Below are 21676 nucleotides of genomic sequence, written 5' to 3'. Positions count from 1 at the left end.
TCTACTCAACAGTGTTACCTGGAGAGGACAGAAATTAAATAAGTGGTGCTAATTAGTTTCATTGTTTCAAGTCAGCATTTTCTCTCCATCTTGTTACCAGTTAGTTATCAATCCAACAGAAAAATGTAAGGAGTTAAATTTGATTTTTCCTTTGAAAAATTCTTCCTGTTGGCTGCAGGGAAATTCTACAGTGCTTCATCATATTCCCACAGGCTGTCTTTACTCATTTGATATTTTTATTTATAAGCATTAATTTTCATAAAAAGTGCACAGAAACTCTAAATACTTGCTTAGAAAAATTTGGTAGAAACTTCTATTCCTGAAAATATATTTTAAAACACTGAAGATGTAAAAAGTCAAAGGCCACATTGATTTTGGTCCTTAGCACTCGCACTGATGGCAGGGGCCCTGAGAAACATGCTCCCATGCTGAGAACACATTTCTTTACTTTTCATGAATAGCTAAGATACCACAGGGATATGTTATAGCTCCCAGTCTCTGAAAATACACACAAGAGAATATGATCATGGACAGGAAATGTGAAGAATATTTTTATTTTGCTTTATTAAATACCATGTCATCTTTTTGTCCCATTACAAATCTGTAGACACTACATGAATGATACATAATTTATATTCTGTGGTTTGTTGGGATGATATATTTACACATGCAGTTGGTATCGATCAATCATGCTACATTTCCTTAGGAGATGCCCATGTTAAACAAAAGGAGGCTGCTTATTTACTAGAGGAAATACTTCTGGAGGTGGGGCGCATACCAACCTGCACCTGCAGACAAGTTTAGTACTAAAATATTATATTTAACTTAGACTTGTGGGTCATGTTCCATTGCTTTTTAACAATACACATAATTTGAGCAAAAAAAGTTTTCCACCCTTTTCTCCATCACCTTCTTTTTTGGTACTTAAGAAAGTACACAGACACACCAGGATAAACTGGTCAATGATAAAGGACCACAGCCTCAAAACAGAACAGCATTTAACAGTGATGCCACCTAAAAAAGCAGAACAAAGTTGTTGGGAAGCTAAACAGAAATCAAAGTTCAGTGGTGATTTTCCTGGTTATTGAGTATGTTGTCTCATCATTTGCACTGCTGAGAAATGAGATACTGACTTGGGAGGAAACTGTTACCACAGGTAATGTCACTTGGAACCTGAGCTGCTATACTGCCGTTAAGAGTCTCTGTTGTAGCACAGCATGCTGCACGCAGCCTATGGAACACACAGATGTACGGCCTTGCTCTAGCTCTATAACGCTTCCGTTACTCACATCTGCAGGCCCGGCTGTGGAGGGTCGGGTGCTTGCCTGGCATGCTTGGGACACTGGCTTCCACTTCCAGCACCGCCAAAAAATTAGCAAAAACTATGTATTTATTGAATCATAAAGTTGTAATGAGGCACAATAAATAACAAACACAGACTATCTGTCCGATTATATTCTGGCTCAACATTCATCATGAATTTGAAGGTAACACCACTTACACATGATTATCTAGGAACATGAAGTATGGAATAAACTCAACCCTCGAAATATGGCAGCTTGGAGTGTGGAAAAAAACCGAATAAAATAAATAGTCCAAATTTAAAATAGTAAGTTGAAAATTACTTTTAAGTCCAGTGTTTTCTCAAATAGATGCACAGAAGGAACGTGAGTGTTACGGCAAACGCGCGAGGCCTGAAAGAGTTAATGCTCCTGCTGGTCAGGTTGGCCACTGCTCAGCACTGGCAGGCCATTTGTCTCCTTAGGATTTATTGGCTGAGCCAGAGGACCGACGCAGTTTCATGGACATGCGGCTTTTGCTAGTTCGAGGAGACATGGGAGAGGCCAGGTCAGCCCCATCTACCTGTGCTGCTGTGGGAGCGTCACTGGGCGGAACCTCTGGGTAGGACCCTGCAGGAAAGAGTGAGAACATGAGTGTCCTTCAGCTTCTCATACCATAGCCACCTTTCTGCTGCTAATCTGAAGCAGGATCCCAACCCATTGTAAGAACTTTAAAGATAAGAAAAATTAAGTCCCAGACTTGCTGGTCCCCAAAGCTTACTAAAACCCTGTGATCTGGTGACTCATGCCATCATATTAAAGAAAGCACCCACGCAGTGTCCCGGAAAAGCAACTGGACCTGAAAAGAACAGGACTCCAGAGTACCACTGGCATGCAGGGAAGGGCAAAGAAGTGAGAGGAAGAGCAGCCTTATCACTGACACTACTACACAGACTCCAAATAGGAAGGTCCTTAAGTAGGTTACAGAAGGAGGAGACAAATTCTTGGGAGAGGGAAAAAATACAGGAATTTTCATTTGAAAGCTAGAAAGAAACAAACCGACTTCAGAAAATGTCTTTAGACATCTACTTTTGTGTCCATGAGCTTCGACATTTATAGCTAGTAGTAGAATTAGTAGATACAGAATTTTAAAATAGGCAAAACACATTCAAAATAGGAAAATCCGGCTTCGCTTACAGAGCGGTTCTTCCAGAGCATCATGGAAACTTTGGGCTTAGTAATAATTATGCTAGTGTTTCTACGTAAAGAAATATTTGAGTGTAAACTGAAGGTATACATATTTCTAAAAGAAAAAAAAGTACTCTTTGTACAGATTCTACTGAGGTATCTTAAGATAGAATTCTTCAAAGTACTTTTAAAGACTAAGTGGTACAATTATACTTAGGGACAAATACACATTATTTTCTTCTTTTTCTTCTTCTTTTTTTTTTTTTTTTGGTTTTTGGATTTGTTTTTTTTTTTTTTTTTTTTTGTTCTCGAGACAGGGTTTCTCTGTATAGCCCTGGCTGTCCTGGAACTCACTCTGTAGACCAGGCTGGCCCCGAACTTAGAGACCTGCCTGCCTCTGCCTCCCAGAGTGCTGGGATTACAGGTGTGTGCTGCTGCCACCACCACCGCCCAGCCAAATACACATTTCTAACTTGTCACTCAGACGGCAGTATGGCCTGCCTAAAGTATCTTCTCTAACATCTCTCTAACCGAGGTGAAGCTGGCCTATTAAATAAAGCAGGAAATATTTTTGTTTAGGTTTACTCTTTCCAATGATCTGAGTTGGGTCACAGTAATGTAGACTAGACTAATCAGAGACTATAAGTCCACAATTCCTTTAGGGACACCTGGCCCAAGGGATGGAAAAGCCAATGAGGAGCAGCAGCTGAGCTTCCTGGTTCTGAATGGTGCTGCTGTGTGAGGAGAGACCTTCCCTCCAAGGAGCATGTTCCTTTGAGGGCAGTGTCTCTAGCGGAGCTTTGGAAGAACAGAACTAGCAGTGCATGCCTTTCTGCTGTGAAGGAAGAAATGCAGCAGCGAGCAGTGGAGAACAAAAGAGCAGACAGAGACAGATGTGAGGGAGACTGCAGGCGCTAGTTACCCGAGCAACAGAGAACAACCAGGTTTCTATTATAAACACAACCGGCATGCAATGAGTTAGGGTGGTGATGCTGTACAATAGCCAGTGCCCGCAAGTTCAGACGCCATACTTACCAACTAACAAAACAAGTTCAAATAGGAAAGAGAACAGGAAAAAAGTCTGTGAGAGAGCCGAGAAACACCTGCTGTCTAACGTGCTCACTGCACTGAGATTCTTACATTCAGCCCTAAGGTCTTTAGACAGTGTAACAGTATAATAGCCATATTAAAATGCTTAAACTTCATGTAATTAAGAATTAAGAATAAAATTAAGAATTTAAATGCCTTGTTACACTAGCCATCTTCAAGTGCTGAGTCATGCCTACTTAGGCGCTCCCATCTTGGCTAGAGCAGACCTGTGCCATTTCTATCTCCACAGGAGTCTGCTGAGGAGCACTGCTTTCAAGCCTCCCAGTAAAGAATCTTCATCCACTTAATTCTTACTCCTCAAAGCCAGTACAAGAATAAAGAATCTTTGGAACTGTTTTCACTGGTTGAAACTCCTTAAGTCTGGAAGGCAATTTGACAGTGAGAAGCACTGTTCTTTCATTACTTTTAAACAACAGAAAAAGCTGATCTTTGGGCAGTGGTTGCACACCCTGCTTCTCTAGGTAGAAAATACTGTCTTCAAAAGCAGCAATTTCCCCATGTCTTTCTTATTGCTTCACCATTTGGTCATAAGACCTCTAGATAGGCACTGTGTAACGAGGTAGCCATAGCCACATTAAAATGACTAAATTTCACGTAATTAAAATGAAACAAGCTGAGGCAGGCCCGGAACAGGTCTCATGCTTACACTCCTACAACGACATGTGTGGAATATACTTAGCACAGCCACACTCCAGCTCACAGGAGGCGGGCCTCAGTTTTGGATTTGTAAAGAATATAGTTACACTTGCCCATTTCCTATTCTATTCTATTCTTCCTAATTATTGATTTATACCATATGAGTCATGAAGATATTACTGAGTTATTTCTATCACTCTGCATCTTCCAGGGTAGCTTAAAAGGTATCCAGGGCTCCTGCTTCCATGTATCAAGCCTCTGACTCCACAGACTGTGTCTACATTTGATTGTACAAGTTGGTATATACTGCATGCTGATTATAATAAACTATCATAGGTGATATCATGGATATGACTTTGGGAGTCACCACAGACATTTCAAATGGAAACTTAATTTTTTTTTAAATTTAATTTTGTTTGGTCTGTATTATCTGCTGACAAACATGACCACTTTAAAACTTCCTAAAGTTATTGGCTAGTAAAGTCTTTAAATTTTGTAACTTTGAAAGTATCTTCAATTAGACAAACCATAATGGGAATGTGTTAGATTTATTATAATAATAATTCTATCTATCTATCTATCTATCTATCTATCTATCTATCTATCTATCTATCTATCCATCCATCCATCCATCCATCCACCCACCCACCGTCTGTCTCTGCACATGCTGATGTCATGATGCATGTGTGGAAGTCAGAAGATAGCTTGTGAGAGTCAGTTCTTTACTTCTACCATGTGCTTCCTGGGGAATCAAACTCAGGTTGTCTGGCTTGGTGGCAAGCACCTTATCTGTTGAGCCATTTTGCTGGACCATCTCTTGCTTTATTAGTTATTTACTTGAGTAAGCTGACTGGAGTAATTTTCTTATTTGTGAAGTGGAGACAACAATAATTACTTTGTTAAGCTGTGGAGATTAATGAGTGTGTAGCAAAGAGCCCGGTTTGTAACAGGGACAAAGTAAGTATGTCTATATAAAAAGCTCAAGGAGTAAATTTGAGACTTAGAATTAGAACAGACGAGGGTTTGGAAGGAAGGGTAGAAACTAGAAATATTTTTTGGAGAAAATGATCACCTATGAAATATAATCATCCCAATGTGGAGAATATCTGTAACATACATTTAGGTTTAACTTCTAGAAATCAAAGTGTTTATCTTCTCTTATGTTGACAGTGCTATAAAATACAACTTTAAAGGTCAGATTATCCCAATAATCCTACTGTTTTTAAATGTTGTTTACAGAGTCAATGATTACGATTATATAGACTGTCATATGCCCCAAACTGTCATAAAGGATGCAACACAGTATTCAAAACAAACTATACAGAAATACAAACAAACAAGTGGTTTCATTTTAAGCCATTCAAAAACTATTACTGTAGATCTGAATAACCCAGGCCAGCTGTCTTGCATTTTACCTCTTGACAAATAAGAAAACTGGTAGAGCACAGACTGATTTGCCTTCATGTGGTATAAATGTTAGGACTACAATTTAAATCCAGATCAATCTGTTTTCACAAACAGACATTTTCCTTGGCAACCCTAAAACTCTTTTTAAAGGATTTAAGAGAAAAAGTAGAGCCTCACAAACAGTTTCTGAGCTGTAAATATGGTGGGTATTGCGTAATCTCCCTTCTCTCTCTCTCTCTCTCTCTCTCTCTCTCTCTCTCTCTCTCTCTCTCTCTCTCTCTCTCTCTCTCCCTCCCTCCCTCCCTCCCTCCCTCCCTCCCTCCCTCCCTCTCTCCCTCCCCATGGCAACAGCAAGGGGCTGAAAGCAGACTGTCTGGCCAGCCTGATGCTGAGAGCACGCACTGAGGGCAGGCCGCTCAGGAGGGTGCTGACCTCCCCACCTGTTGGGGGTCCAGGTATCATTCCTTTCTCTTTTTAAAATTGCACAGACATGCTGTTAAGACTGAGTGGCAGAGCCCACACACTGCAGTAGGCAGTGTCCCACACTCAATCATTACTTTATTGTTTTTGTTACAAAATTTTACATCCAAATGAATGCTCTCTATGAAAATTGAACCTAGTAATCTTTTCCACAATTATGTTACTTAAATCAGATTTATCTACTGGTCAATAACATAAAAGCCAAACTTCCAAGTTCAAGATACTGAACAGAATATATTTGCCTGTCTACAAGTTCAGACTAGTCTATTGACACATAAATTTGAGCAGAAATCTGATTTTAAAAGTATCAAACAAATTTATAGATTATGCTAATATACTCAAGAAAACTGATTTTCACATTGGCACTTATGCCAATGTGAAATGTTTAGGTTTTTTTATATAAGTATCTTCTGAAGGAGCTAAAATATTTTACATTATTTCAATGTCTTGGAGGAAAGTTTAAAGTAGCATTAAAAGGACACTGACCTCAAAGTACTTAAACTATTGTTGAATTCTGATGACATGTCCTCCCTAAAGAGTCAGAAAGACTGATGGACAGCCACACACCCTAACCTATCTGCGCATGTGACTCCTAGCATGAGTACAAACAACAGCAAGACTGGAGCTGGCACAAGGGAAGCTGGTACCACTCTGTGTCTTTTCTTCTTAGTCGCCCTAAGGTTTGTCTGATTTTGATGACATAATTTATTTGAATAATTATATTTTAGAATTTATTTATTTTTTATAATTAAGTAATTTTTATAATTTTTCTCTAGATAAAAATCTGAATCATAGATTTTCTAAAAGTAATTATAAAAGTGGCCTATATGTATAAATGTATCTATATGTACACATTGCACATGTAGATAATAAAGTTATCAGTCAACTTCTTAACTGTTAAAGAATTCAATAGCTAAGCTGTTATAAAACATCCCAAAAGAAGGTAGTAATAGAGGCTTACAAGAAAGTTCAGATATACTATCCAATATTTATGGTTGATATATTAAAAATACATAGTACTAGAATAATTATGGATGTGTTTTTAATGCAGAAATTGAGAAAGACAAACTAAGTATTTATTGTATACAGAGAAAACTAGAATTATGTTCCTTGATAGCACTTTATAATTTTATTCAAAAAAAATCCCAGGACAGTAGTGAAAAAAGAAGGTAACATTAGGGAAATATATATATATATATATATATATATATATATATATATATATATATATATATATATATATATAAAACTTTGATATTTTTCACATTCATGCCTGACAAAGATAAAACAATTTTTCCTGCAACTTTTTAAAAAAATAAAAGGTTAAGAAAAATTTAATAATGTTTTAATGTAGTTATGGAAGATCAACTCAGTGTGACATCACAGTATTTCCTTCAATGACCTTAGGGATGAAAATAATTTCCCTTAAGTTATCAGTCTAGTGCCACAGACAGTACATTTTGAGAAAATACAGTTATAAAATTTATGGATCAATTACTGTGCACTGAAATCTTTCATATCTATTTAAATAAAGTTACATGAAAAGTCTTTCTATATTTAAATGTCATCACTATTAGCAGATACTGTTAACCAGGAAATTTTAAATGATCAGAATTTTGTAAACACACACACACACACACACACACACACACTCTTCCCCATTTAGGGCATGAGCTCAGCCAGGGCTCTGAGCCTGGTAAATATACGTTCTACCACTGGGCTGTTTTTGTAGTTCCTGATGAATACACTTTTCAGTATTACTCCACTGAGCAAGATAAAGCATATTACAGGGCTGGGTACAAGGAATATAATCTGCAGACTATCATTTTTTTAAAAATGTAATTTCAAGGTTCTTACTACTGACTAGTATTGTTTTATATACAAAGGGTGTCTAAAGTTGATTCTCAATTGCAACAATACATTTCCTGAATGGGACAAACATTATTATTAAAAAATGAATTTAGCCATGGGTGCTGGCTGGTGCACATCTATTATCTCAGTGCTCAGAAGGGTTCAAAGCTAACCTGGGCTATACAGTAAGACTTTCCACAACAAAAGTAGCAACAACAACAAGAACAAACATTATACTACGCTGGTTCTGCAAAGTAGCAGTCATGTCCAAATCGTTATGTGGCTTGTTTCATAGTTTCTCATTTTGACTAAAAGTTTAAAAGATAGTTTTCTATGTAAGAGGAGAAATAAGACAGGAAAATTAAGTGAAATAAATGGAAGAAAAACTTATTCTTCAGATACTATTTTTTGTGACTATATTTTATTATTGTGTTAAACTGAACATCATTCTGATAAACATTTGTTATAACTATTAAAGTCTCCAAAAATCTACTCAGAAATACAGCTATATGTCATTTAGAGATAAAAACAAGAGTGCATGTTTCTGATGGTCCTAAAGACAGAGACAATTTTAAAAGTTAACTAAAAAATTGTAACCCATTGTTAGGTCCATGTTTAAATTCACATTTTTATTTCTGTTTAGATAATAGTCACATCAAGTATCTTGTTGAATAAATTTGTAAGAACATTGATACATTAAAGATGAGATCAGTAGAGCTGTGGATGGCTGCGGTAACAACATCCTGTGCTGATGTCTCCGAAGCTTAAAATACTGCTCACTTTCTTTGTGTGTCTGTGTGACACGGGCAGGAACATGCACGGGAGGGGAAGAAGACTTTACGATGACAAGTACTAAGGGCTTTTGCTGGTGAATAACAACAGAAATGGAACAGGATTTGTACACAGAAGCAGAGCAAGCCCAGTGTGGCCTATCAGTATTTTCTGGTCATGAAACCTGTGGCTACAAATGTATCTTTCCTATGTCTTTAATATAGCCTTACATCTTAGGGAGGTCCTCTTGGGACGGACAATAACAGAGCCCAGGAGACATGAGTATTTCATTGTGCTGCTCACTGATCTACCTTTGATACCCTTCTTTCACTTTTTTACCTTAATGCAAAACTGATTTAATACCTTTATATAGTGTCCATATATGAAAGCGAATCTTACACTTTTTATCATATTTTCAAAAGATTTAACCCAGCATGACATATTTTCTCTTTGCTAGGTCTTTTATATTGTTTGGAAGGTTTCTACGTTCTTTTGTAAAATTATTTTTCTGATGAAAAATTAATTATTATTGGAAGGAAAGTTTTAATTTAATTAATGAAACCTCAGCTGAGAATTGTATTTTTATTTAAAAATTTATTTAATATAATTTAATATAATATTTAATATTTAATAGGTTAAAGTGTGTTATGAATTTAAATTTATCTGATATAAAAATGTGTTTGATGTATGGAGAAACAGAAACAGTTTACTGTGGTCAAATTCCTAGTGTGCTCTTGATGCTGCCTTTGGGCACCACAACACTGAGCGCTGGATTTTAGGCACTTAGTGCAGTGCAAGGCACACAGACGAAGCCCAACAGATGCTTTGGGTTTCTGGTAACAATAGAATGCATTGCAAAAGTACAGACACATGATGTCAGTTCCATAGAACTACTTTTTTATGCTGAGAAACAAACAAACAAAACAAGTCAATACAGCAAGGTGTAACTCACTTATGTCAAGGAGTCCTATCATTAGTTACTTTATCCCAACCCATGTTAGTGTTTCATGCAGACCTGGGTTAGTTAGTACAATTCTGGGGAAAAAATTTAGTGATAATTTTTGAAATGTTTAGTATGAGCCAGGGCAATGTTAAGTTTTCTTACTACTGAGTTACAAGCGCAGAGCTCGCTAACTCTGGAACAGGAGATGGAGAAGGACAGAAGTTTTGGTTGACACTTTGTCTTACCTTCAGATAAACAGAACTGACACTTAATGATCTAAAGAGGGAAAATAAAATAAATGAAACAATCATAAGAAGTGCACGACATTATAGAAAGGAAGGCCATGAGTCATTTGTAATTGCTGATTTCTTTAAAATTAGTTAAATGTATTAATGCAGTACCCTCTTAAAATCTTCAAATATTGTAACATAATTTGCTGTACTAAATGCTTTTAATCTAAACTGGTTTAGCTTTACTTGTAAAGTTAGAGATAATAACACTGTATTCTTGGCCATAAAATTTGATCCTCTGCAGTTGAGAGTTCCCTCTGCAGATACTTCAGATTCTCATGAAAAGCAAGAGCCAGTGACTATGGTAAGCTATGGATCATGTACTTTGATGAATATTACTGGATATTTAAGGAAACACATTTCTATAAAAGAAAACAAATTAAATTTACAGGCCAAACTCAAACAGTCATGAATAATATATGTCAATGATCAGAATTGTATTCAACCAAAATTGAGAAGAAAAGGGTATTGCATTTTGGATTTGTGACAAGTGACCAACACTTTCTTTCATTCTTACCTGCATCAGCAGGGAAATGATGGTAGGGAGCTGGAGAGAAAACCTGTGCTGCAAAGTCTTCAAATGTTGTTGGCTCTAGGTGGTGCTGGACAATTGTTTGCAGGTACCGTGCTCTCTCCTCATAGCTGATTCCTTCTGTTAAGGATGGGCTGGGATGAGCTGGACATTGTGAACAAGCACGTCTGAGAGGACCATAGTAAGTGCATCGCTAGTGAACTGTTCTCTGTGCTTATGCATGACTATAAGTGCCACCTTTTAAAGTATAAAGATTTATTTCTTAATGGAAGTTTATTTCTTGTGATTCCATGACAAATGAGAGTTTAACAGAAAGTTTACTAGAGAATAATTATAATTCTGATTTATTATTAGGATAATTTGAGAAAAGGTTAAAATATTAGCTGGTTAGTCAGTCTAGCCCATTTTATCTTGTTAATCAATTTTCATCTGTAGATCTAACTCTCAAAAGCCACTCAATAAAATTACACTGCTGCCTAAAATACTATGTCCCAAATTTCCCTGTTTTGTATTTGTAAAGGCTTACTGTGAAATTCCTGCATATCTTCTTCATTTTTTAAAATCCCTGTATTTTCTCAACAATTGTTCTCATTTTGAATGGAAGACTACTGTTGCTATAATCCTCAAATAACTCCATGCAGTTAAGATAAATGCATAGTTGAATCTGTGTGTCAGGAAAAAAAAATACCCCATCAATTACAACACTGAAACGAGCAGGAATATTTGCAAAGAGTCCACGGGACTCCTCAGTACTGTCCAACAAAGCATCTACAGGGCCCTGACACTGACAGAGAGAGACTGTACTTCCCTCTCAGCACATATTATTCCCTGATACTATTGACAAGCAACCGGTACCTTGAAGTGTTGTTGCTTTTGAACAACCCACTCCAGGCTTCCTGTTTCTGCAGGTCTGATTGTGCTGTTAGCATAGAAAGGGCAAGAAAGGGAGAGAATATTTCTGTTGTTCATGAAAGCAACTATGGAAATGGCTGTCAAAATGTAGAGCAGCAGGTAGCAGCAGACAATTATCAGGAAAAAGCACATGCCGACTTTGTGTCGTATAGTTCCTGAACTGAGAAATCACCTAACGTTTCTTCGTGAGTTTTTAAGTTTTCCAGCTGTACTTGGTGTGCAATGTTGACATTTAAACAAAGACAATGAAAAGACATTTAAATAAGACAGCAAAAATTCACCCACTGGTTTCGCTTTTTCCATTGATCCCCGCCCCAAGAGCCATTTTAGTCTTTACATCTTAAAATTTGTTATTCTCTTTTAAAAATTACAATTCAGTATTTCAGTTCTATAATTCTAAGAATTACAACTCAAACTAGGAAAAATCATGTGGGAGATAATTTAAACTGGTAATTCAATGGGCGATATCATGGTCAGTTATATTCACAAAAGTTTATTAAGAGGTGGCAAAAAAAGCCTGCTAGTCAAGAGGCAGGGTGGAGCACCACTGACCTGACACTGAAGGTCATTTGCCTTCTTGATGGTTCAGATACTATTTTCTTGGATTACAATTTATGTTTTTGCATCAAATATTGAAATAACCTGGGTTCTACTTCTTTATAATTTATTATTTTCAATTCTGTACACTGTAGTTGAATTCCAAAAGAATTTTACTTCTGAAATACACAGCAACAGGGTTTAAGATGTTATATTAAAATGATTGGTGGTAAAGAAGAATTTTATAGAAGGGTGGCAGACATTTCTGAGGCAAATTTAACATAAAGAACTAACATTGTACATTTAAAAAGAAGATCTATGGTTCCACAGGGAAGAGGAGGAAACTGACGGCTCAATCTAAATAATACCACATATCTCACAACTTGTTGGAAAGTACTTTTTTCATTGGGGGAGATTCACAGCTGCCGAATTTTCTGCAGTTAATAGAGTCCTTTGATTCACAGCAGTGCCCCTTGTACAAAAAATACTGGCCTTTGTGTATTACCAGAAACTAATTTTCTATTTGGCTGAAAAGGGAAAAATGGGGTTATTGCTTCTCCCTCCTACAGAGCTTTTCATTATGCCTGATGCACTCAACTTCTAAGCTCTTCTGAGAAAAAAAATAGCTGAAGAGGCAAGAGGTAGAAAAGTGAGCTTGTTAGCACATTAGAAGTGAAGTATCTTGGTGGGCCCTAGAAATTCCCAGTGGTGTGTTAACTTATCGCTCTATGCATGCTGGCACTGATAGTCTCCCAATTGATCACTCTCTTTTCGCACCAAAGGTGCTGCCAGGAAGCCAAGGCTGCAGGCCCACAGGAGAACAGTCTGCTATCAAAACAAGCTGTTTTTAAAAGTCTGCTTGAATGGGTAAAATGCTTCATGAAAAGTAGGGTGGAGACACCTACCTGCTTTGAAAATGCTCTACTTTCAGAGGGCCTATAAATGAAATATTTTACTTTATCTTATTATATTTAGAGTTTACATTAAAAAACTAGGCAGAAAAAAGCAAAATGTTAATATTTTTAAAACAAGGAGGATAGTTCCAATATGCCAAATTCATCAAAGCAAAAAAAAAAAATTAGGTAAATGATGTTGAAGGGTAACCTACTGTGCTATATAAAAGGTTTATAAACTGAAGAAACTCTAATCCATAGCACCCAGTCCTGTAAAAGGAAGGTTTTCCAGACATGTAACATTTTTATATAAAATATGCAATGCATCTAATAAAATGTCCATAACTTCATTAATGAAAACAGGCCTCTTAATTTTGGGATGTGTAAGCCTACATGAAAGAGTGAGTTCTGAAATGGGAAGCTGCAGCTACATTAGCACAGGCTAACACCTCGAATTTTCTTTTTTGTGGGTTAGCTTCAGAAAGTACTGTTAGCTTGGTGAATACTTACAGCCTAAAATAACCCACCTTCTAAAAGAAAATGTTCTTTATAGTTTCAAGTTGATTGTAGACAAATTAAATAATATAAAGATGAACCAACTCACTCTATAGCACATACAATACACCTTCACAATTTTTGGTTCAGAAAACGTAATTAGGAGATGTGATAAACTTCCTCTAGTCCCAGATCCACAGCAAAGGTGATTTTAGAGTTCTAAAGAGTAGCCTTAGCATCTACAGTTGTAGCTGGAATCTAAAGCAGCTAAAGCCTGTACCTCTTCACAAAGGTCAGCTCTCTAGGGAAGAGTTATTGGTACCTTAAAATTGAGCGGCATACACAAACTCAATGGATAGCAAACAGAGAACAATTCAAGCTACATTCCTACTATGAGTGAGTGCTGTCAATAGATTAAAATGCTGAATTGGGTAAGATGATAAAAGGAGAGCTAACACAAATATTCAGAACTAAAATTTAATTTAAAGGCAGATCTCAGTTGAATTCATAGAAGTGTTTGTTGTAAATTTTAAAACATTTCAAAGTAAAATTAGCTTAAAAATTTTAGCTGGTAGGAATCTTTAATATATAAATGGCCTGTCAAACATATACTTACTTCCACCCCTCACATTCACACATTCCCCAACCCCACTCACACACACACACACACACCTCTACTTTCCCCACCCACACAGGTGCTGTAATCATAGCAATATAATTATCCACTAATCCTCTGTCCTTGTATTTTCTGCAAAGCAGAAAAGGGGAAGGGATATTACAATTCTGAAAATAATGAAGGGCACTACATATGCTCTGTCAGTTTAAAGCTAAGCTGAACTTCATTAGGTTTACATTAGTAGACCTTTTGAGTAATTGCTTTTAATTTTAAATTTCAAGACAGGCTGTTAAGAAAATGAGCCCAGTTTTACCATGGCCCTAGAAAGGTAAGTATGAATTCTCCTTTCTACAGTTTATAGAGATAACACCATCTGCTCCTATTCATTTTATTAGGGCTTTAAAGAATATAAACACACTGTAGTCCAAAGGTCCCCCTATATATGTGCAGAGAATTATCTATTTTCATTTGCTACAGAGGTACAAATGCTGTCACACATTTCTTGAACTTAAACTTTATTTAAAAGTATGCCCAATACTTTTATGAAGGACAATGACCTTTGCAATATATTCAAATATAAAGACTATATCTGCACAAATAGCTTTAATGAGTTTTTAGAAGTTGTAAATCTTAAAGTAACTCTTCATCTACTCTTCTGGACAAATTATGCTCCCCTGTCAGCAATGTAGCCAACATAACCATTATAGCCAATCTATTATTTTTTACTAGTTTCAGGTTTGTGCACTTCTTTGTAAGTGGTAGGTGCTATTTTTTCCTCTCTGTTTCTGTCCAGTCCAAGCTGACATTGAGCCCAGGAACTGATCCTCTGGAGCGACAGGTGCACTTCTCCATGCCCTGCTCTAAGGTGAGTTTTCAACGCTGAGGTAGGAAATATACCTTTGTTGCTAGATATGTTTGCATGCAGAAAGCTTAGCATGTAGAAAGCTGAGGCGAGAGAGTCTTAAACTAGTTTGGGTGACAAAGCAAGCATCCACCCACCAAAAATATACCTATGATCACGTGTTGGGACTCTGTAATAGCCCTTCTCACTACAGTCTGTACAGAGGGCTTTTTGATTTATTCTGACATAAGAAAATTGAACATGAAGAAGGTTAAGCAGTAAATATTTTCATTTCCTTAAACTGAAAGGAGACTAGACTGAAAGGGAGATTGGTCTTAACGAAGTTACAGCCTAAGTCTCTACACATTTCTTAAGCCTATAAACTGCCTTTACCATGAGAGACAAAAATACTTTCATTTTTTTTTGAGACATGACTTCTCTATTATATATCTCTGGCTGTCCTAGAACTTGCTGTGTAGGTCAGCCTGGCCCCTAACCCCCAGAGATCTACCTGTTTCTATCTCTCAAGTGCCTGGATTAAAGGTGTGTACCACCATGCCCAGCCTCATTTTCAGTTTTGAGATCACTGATTCCAAGGCATGGTTCAGTAGGTTGTACATTTAGCTAGCATGTAATTTATGATTAGACTAAAAGAAATGGAAAGTTTTCATGCATATATACTTTAAGTATACAACACATTAGAATAAAGCATAATTAATAAGTGTTATGAAAATTATAACTGTAAATAAGTATTAAGGATGCTTACTATTACTTATTTTTTCTCTTAAGTTTAATGTATTTAGGAGATAAGTTAATAAACTTATCAGGAAATGCTGACTCTCTTAGGAAGTAGATATTCTCCATTCAGCCTGTGATTTTTCTATAGCTTTGGGAATTTGAAGTTTCTTGTCTCTTCTTTATATTCAAGATTCCAAGAATACTGTCACAGGGAGAATTCTGACAGAAACCATTAGTTTGAAATTTTGACTACTGAATGAACATTTGTACTGGAAAGTGTTATTTAAATTGTATTTTGAGTTGTAATTTAAGTGGCTGTAACTGAGTGCTATTCTGGTCAATGCTATTTGTAATTAGCTTTGCAAGTTATGCGAGGTAACGAAACTACAATGATAAAAATGCATGGCCTCTGCCTCTGCTCCTATGACATCAGTCTTTCCACCTGTCTAATCACCAAATGAACAACTAAAGCACAGCATAAATATCCACAGAGCCTCTAGTCTATAAAGTGCAGCAAACACTGAGGTGCCATCAGAGTTGGGGACAGACAGGATTTCTTCTCTCCTTGCCTTTGTTTCTTGAAACAGGACTTTAGCCCAGAGGGGCCAAAAACTCCTTGTGTAGCCAGAGATGATCTTGAAGTCCGCATTTTCCTGACTCTGTCTTCCAATGCTGGGGTGGTCATGAGAGTGACTAACCCTGCTAGAAACTATTTAAGAGAGCACAGTTTAATAGAATAAGCACCAGCAAAGAGATTCTATAGAGACAGGGATGTGGAAAGTACCAATACCAATTTTAATAGTCTTCTCTCTCTCCTCCCTGTCTCCCTCTCTTCCCTCCTCCCTCTCTCTCTCTCCCTCTTCTCTTCTGTCTCTTGAGGGAAAAAAACCCTTGAGAACCATTTAGATAAAGATGATCTTCAACCTCCCAATAAAATGACTGCATGTAATAATAAGTATAAAATATTATTTAATACACCAAGAGTACTGACTGTCCCAGTTAGAACATGGCTGTCCACCCCCATTATTATGTAGATGGAGAGGAGGAGTAAACTACAGCACTAATACAGCAAGAAAGGTGATGGTTCAGATGATCAGAAACTCAAATGCAGCTCTCATCAGACATGCTGGTTCCTACACAAGGAAACAACAGGAAGGTGAACCAAAATAAACTCAGGAGCTACCTGTTTTTGTTGTTGCTTTTGTTTTTCTGTTTTTTTCTTTAATGTTTTTGGAGACAGAATATTGCTTTGGAGCTCAGGCTAGCCTGAAACTCACCATCATCCTGTCTCAGCCTTCAAGTGCTTGAGATTTAGGCATGTGTCACAGGCCTGATTATGTCCCCCTCTCCAAGCCCAGCAGGAATAACGTTTATTCAGCAACAAGTCTTGGCTGGAGGAGGAGTCCTGCAATTTGTATAAAAACAAAGTTGCTGTTGAGTCAAACTGGGACTAGAAACTTGGTCTTTTAGTTAATACCTCAGTATTTTTTATATCTAATTTTATTGACCTGCATGCTTTGCGGAGGATTAAAAAAAAAAAAAAAGAAGGCAATGAGGCATGTTATCTCAAAGCTGCTCAAGACAATGAACATTAGCCCAAATTCTAAGTTTTGAAAAATACGCTTATATCAGTACACCATAATTATTGTAGTTTTAATATATATGCTATAGTAAGAAAAGTCCTTATTTATCCTAAAAAATGAGAAAAGAATTCAAATGATATTTAACATTTAGTTTTAGAAGGCCATGGAATACCTTTATATACTGCAAAGCAAAATAATTGAGTAGCATTGATGAATTTTATTGAGATATGCATACTTTACAAATACATTTCAAGGATCTCAAGCTACTATTAGTAGTAAAGTATCATGTGAGACTGAAATATATAGGGAAACTAAAGTATCCTATGAACTTTATGAAATGAATGTAAATTGTTGTTTACAAAGCAGTGTCTGGAAAACTAATGCTTTTTGCAGGGGAAGGTCTATTCTATTTCTCTTCTACTGTAGCTAAATCCTTCAAGAAACTCGCAGGCTAGTTCATTTGCAGCAAAGACAAATTCTCCTAAAGATCATTTTTTTTAAATTGTATCTGTCTAGCAGAAGGCCTTCTCAAAAAGTCTGCAACAGGTTATGATCAACTGTCTGTATTTATGATGTCTTAAATTAATGAAATTCTTTAGTAGCTGACACTATCTACACCATTTAGGAAAAGCTGTGATTTGTCAGAGCAGACAAAGCTGGGCTTTAATCCATCCTTTTAACCATATTGCCAAGTCTGTATTGTTTTCACTGCATCTCAATTAGAGATAGGCAGGACACCTGGTCCTTCTTTATCGGAGTCCCATGGCTGCCAGATGACTCACAATCCATAGCAGGTGCTAAGGCAGTGTGAGGATAGCCCTATTACTGAAAGCTGAAGTGGAACAAATGTTTACCATATATAATTGCTCATAAATCAGTCAACTATTAAATGAAAACATCAGAAGAGTTGATAAGCCCATTTTTACCAATGTTCACATAAATACATTAAGATTAGACTCAAAACAGGCTTAAAAAATTCAAACTCATCAAAGTCTCTGAAAATACCTTCTGATTTAATAATCTAATAATCATTGGTGGTTTCCAAAGTCATTAGCACGACTATCAAATACTTATATACTCTCTTACCTTCACAAAAGGTGCATGAAACAAAATAGCTAAAAGAAAAACTAAGCCACCTGAATTTCAGTTTTAATGAAATAAAAAAATTTGTACCTATTCTTGTTAACATCTACTTAAGAGTATTTATCATTAAATTTTAATAATAAAAATTTCCTATTGAGTAAAGAACTTCTCCAAAATTACTAGTATTAGAGTAAGCTTAAAACTACTGGGAAGCACTAGAAACAGTCTCTTTGTGTTGTTTCTTTTGGGAACAAAATTTTCAGTATATCAAAATAGAGGAAATTGTCAGATCATTGCAAAAAGGAAAAAATAACTAACACACAATCACAGACACATATACACAGACACACAAAGAAAACAAAAGTGAAAAGCACTCCCAAACCAAAAATCTCCCTAACTCTAAAGCGAGATTTTACAGTATACAATTACTTAAGTTTTATCTTTACTTAAATGTGTACTAATATAATTAAGATTTTAAATGCTGTAATTATTGGGCATACACTAAAGTGATTTTATTATCATAGCAAGTATTAACAAAGCACAGCAAATTGCCATTTCAAATATGGTCATAGAATCTATGATAAGCAGTATATTGGCTTAAACTAATGCACTATGTGCCCCCAGGGAGTGGCAGCCTGGGACACTGGGCTTTAACATCCAAATCTGCCCATTAATCTTGACTTTAAATATAATCTATTCTGCAGTAGAAGGAAGAATGGGTATTCAATGACTTACTGTTTTTGAAATACTGCACTAATGCCATTTACAAAATCACTTAAGGGGATGCAAGAAGAGGGAATTCTAGTAAATTTTGCAGATTTACTAATTTTATAAAACATGCACTTGACTTTCTCCAACTTTAGCAGGAACATCTCAATTACATAAGAAATTACAGTAAAAAGTTGTCCTAAAATATCTCTTCCTGCTCTTATACAAGGACAGCTACATAAATTGTAACATCAAATATAACTTGGTCAATTTAATTTCAGTTGGAAAAATAATCATCTATGGGGTCAGAATCCCTGGAGCTTAAAATAAGCTTTAACTTAAAAAAAGAAAAAAAAAGTAAATCACTGTTTGTTTCACAGTGATCAATGGCTTGTGGAGAGAGTTGCATAGGAAAACAGACAAGCTCAAGGAGTGCTTATACAAACAACAGGGTGTACTTCACAAAGAGTAAACAACCTTCCCACTGTTAGACACTCACACTAGACAGAACTCATGCAGCAAAGGCACAGGAATAAAACACTCATTAGCTATTTATCAAATTGTAAATGTAGGAATTAACCTTAAGATGTACTATATCACTTATTTTAGCACCTGTAACTGTAACACAGTTGATTTACATTTTTATAATAATATACCATATATATGTTATACTCTCAGATATCTGGAAATTCCAAAAAGGAAAAGTGTAAAGTAAACAAAGCCAGATTTATTATTTTATCTGATATGTGAATTGTAGTGGTTTAAAGCCACTTCTCATTAAAAATTTTTATGGATATAAGAGTACATTATTTTCATGTAAACATAGAAATATGAAATAAAACTGTCATTGCTCTAGTGTAAGCTGGTGGGCCGAGAACAGATATGGCATGGTAACAAGGGAGTACTACAGGTGGCGGCTTAAATATATTCATTTGCTTTATTTTTGAAAGTAGCTATGTGCTAAAGAAAGTCAACACTCTTATCAAGAGAGTAAGTAAATGTGGAAACATCAGTTCCACAACAGCTATTTTTGTTCTTTCTCTTTTCTGAGCAGCAATTAGTAAAGCAACCCCTTCCCCTCCTCCCTAGCTGTCAAGCTGTTCAGAGCAGTTTGCAACTTGACAATAGTACCATTGTGAATGCTCTCTGGGCTTCCTTCCCACAGAGAGTTAAATGGGCAGTTCCTGCTGCCCATGATTGGTGTCCAGTGAAATAATACTCAAGAGCCAGGTTTTATCAGCTTCACGCCAGACAAGTGAAGCCAGGGAACCCAAGCCTTCATATCATCCTGGACCATATGCCAACCCTGATGGCCCCAAAGGTTTATCACCAAGAATCAGGATCCATCATGTCCCTTGTGAAATTTCACTTCACATACCTTATGTGAAATGCAAGGCTTCACTACAAGCTGACCCTTCTTTGCAACTGGCATGGACAGATGGATGGCAACAGTGGTTTGGCAAGCAAAAGTTACCATCTAAATAGGCTATAGCGTAGTGTTTGAGAGAACGGATTTAGCAGAAAATGGGGGAGCGTTCTGACCCATGTTTTCAATTTTTATTTCATTGTAGAGTTATTAAAAATTCAGTATTAAAAGCTCTTTAGTAAAACGAGAAGGATTAAAAGCACTTTAGTTTCTATGTCAAACAGGCTAACGAGTTAGGTTGATTTCTGTTTTATAGTCTATTTGCTCGTTGAATCTCCTAAATGCCATCTGAATCTACAGTTGTTTTTATATTTAGATGAAGACTAGAATGCAACTTGAACATAAATGTGATAACAATATGAATGCATCAGTTTATCCTTATTACCCCCAGACACAGGTTTTTAACATGGGGAAGAAAACCGTTTCAGTCAGCACTAGTGGGAAGGGGAGGACGAAAGCAGACCAACATCACGTTTGGGTGTTTTAGGAACAGTATGTCCAGATCCTATCGGAGTTTTCTATCTTCCCTCTGGCACATTGCGATATGTCCCAACTGTCTAGATTGGCATTTGTGGACCATACTATCACACTAGATTTGACAAAAACATGTAAGATATTGGGAGTATTTCTTTTTGTCACGAAGCCAACATATGATAAGAATAGGAACTCCCCACAAAAAGTAGGCTACAAACACTTAACTTGCCAGTAATGTATAAAGGCATAATATATAAAAACAGCAAGATTGTTATGTAAGAATGCAGTCTAAAATAGGTGTTGGGACACCAAGTGTGATCCCAATTCTTGGGAGAGAGAAGCAGACTTTGAGTTCAAGGCCAGCCTATGGTACACAGTAAACCTGTAATTAAAAACCCTGTCTTGAGGCAGATGTTAGCAGCCAACCATTGGACTGAGTGCAGGATTCCCAATGGAGGAGTTGGAGGGAGGAATGGAGGAGCTGAAGGGGTTTGTAGCCCCATAGGAAGACCGATGATGTCGGCCAACCAGATATCCTAGGGCTCCCAGGGAGTAAGCCATCAACCAAGGGGTACACTTGGTTCCAGCTAAAAGAGGGGCAGAGGAATGCCTTGTCGGGCATCAGTGGGAGAAGAGGTCCTTGGTCCAGCGAAGGCTCAATAGATGTCCCAGAGTGGGGAAATCGAGGGTGGGTGGGTGGGAGTGGGTTGGGTGGAGGAGCATATTCTTGGCGGCAGGGTGTGGAAGGATGGTTGGGGGTTTTCGGGGAGGGTGGGAAACCTGGAAAGGGTATAACATTTGAAATGTAAATGAAGAATATATTAAAAAAAACCAAACCTGTCTCAAAACCAGAAGTGCCAAGGTACAGCTTGCTCAGAAGTG

At 36.8% G+C, this 21676-nt stretch overlaps 1 protein-coding gene across 3 annotated transcripts in view; it reads right to left on the bottom strand.

Moving 5' to 3' along the window:
• Positions 1 to 538: 538 nt before the first annotated feature.
• Ralgapa1 (Ral GTPase activating protein catalytic subunit alpha 1) overlaps positions 539 to 21676 on the bottom strand; it is a 234562-nt gene continuing 213424 nt past the window's right edge. For 2 of the 3 annotated variants that reach the window (XM_052185821.1, XM_052185824.1), the window contains exons 39-40: positions 10474 to 10598; positions 539 to 1910 (exon numbers count right to left, since the gene is read on the bottom strand). In XM_052185821.1, the coding sequence (XP_052041781.1) occupies positions 1762 to 1910; positions 10474 to 10598 (274 nt within the window). In that variant the 3' untranslated portion in view covers positions 539 to 1761. Of the gene's footprint in view, positions 1911 to 9911; positions 9943 to 10473; positions 10599 to 21676 lie in introns of all 3 variants that reach the window. The other variant, XM_052185823.1, reaches the window with a different exon arrangement.

The sequence above is a fragment of the Apodemus sylvaticus genome, chromosome 6, assembly GCF_947179515.1.
Source record: "Apodemus sylvaticus chromosome 6, mApoSyl1.1, whole genome shotgun sequence".
Lineage (NCBI taxonomy): Eukaryota > Metazoa > Chordata > Mammalia > Rodentia > Muridae > Apodemus > Apodemus sylvaticus.
This window is presented reverse-complemented; position numbering and strand designations above follow the sequence as displayed.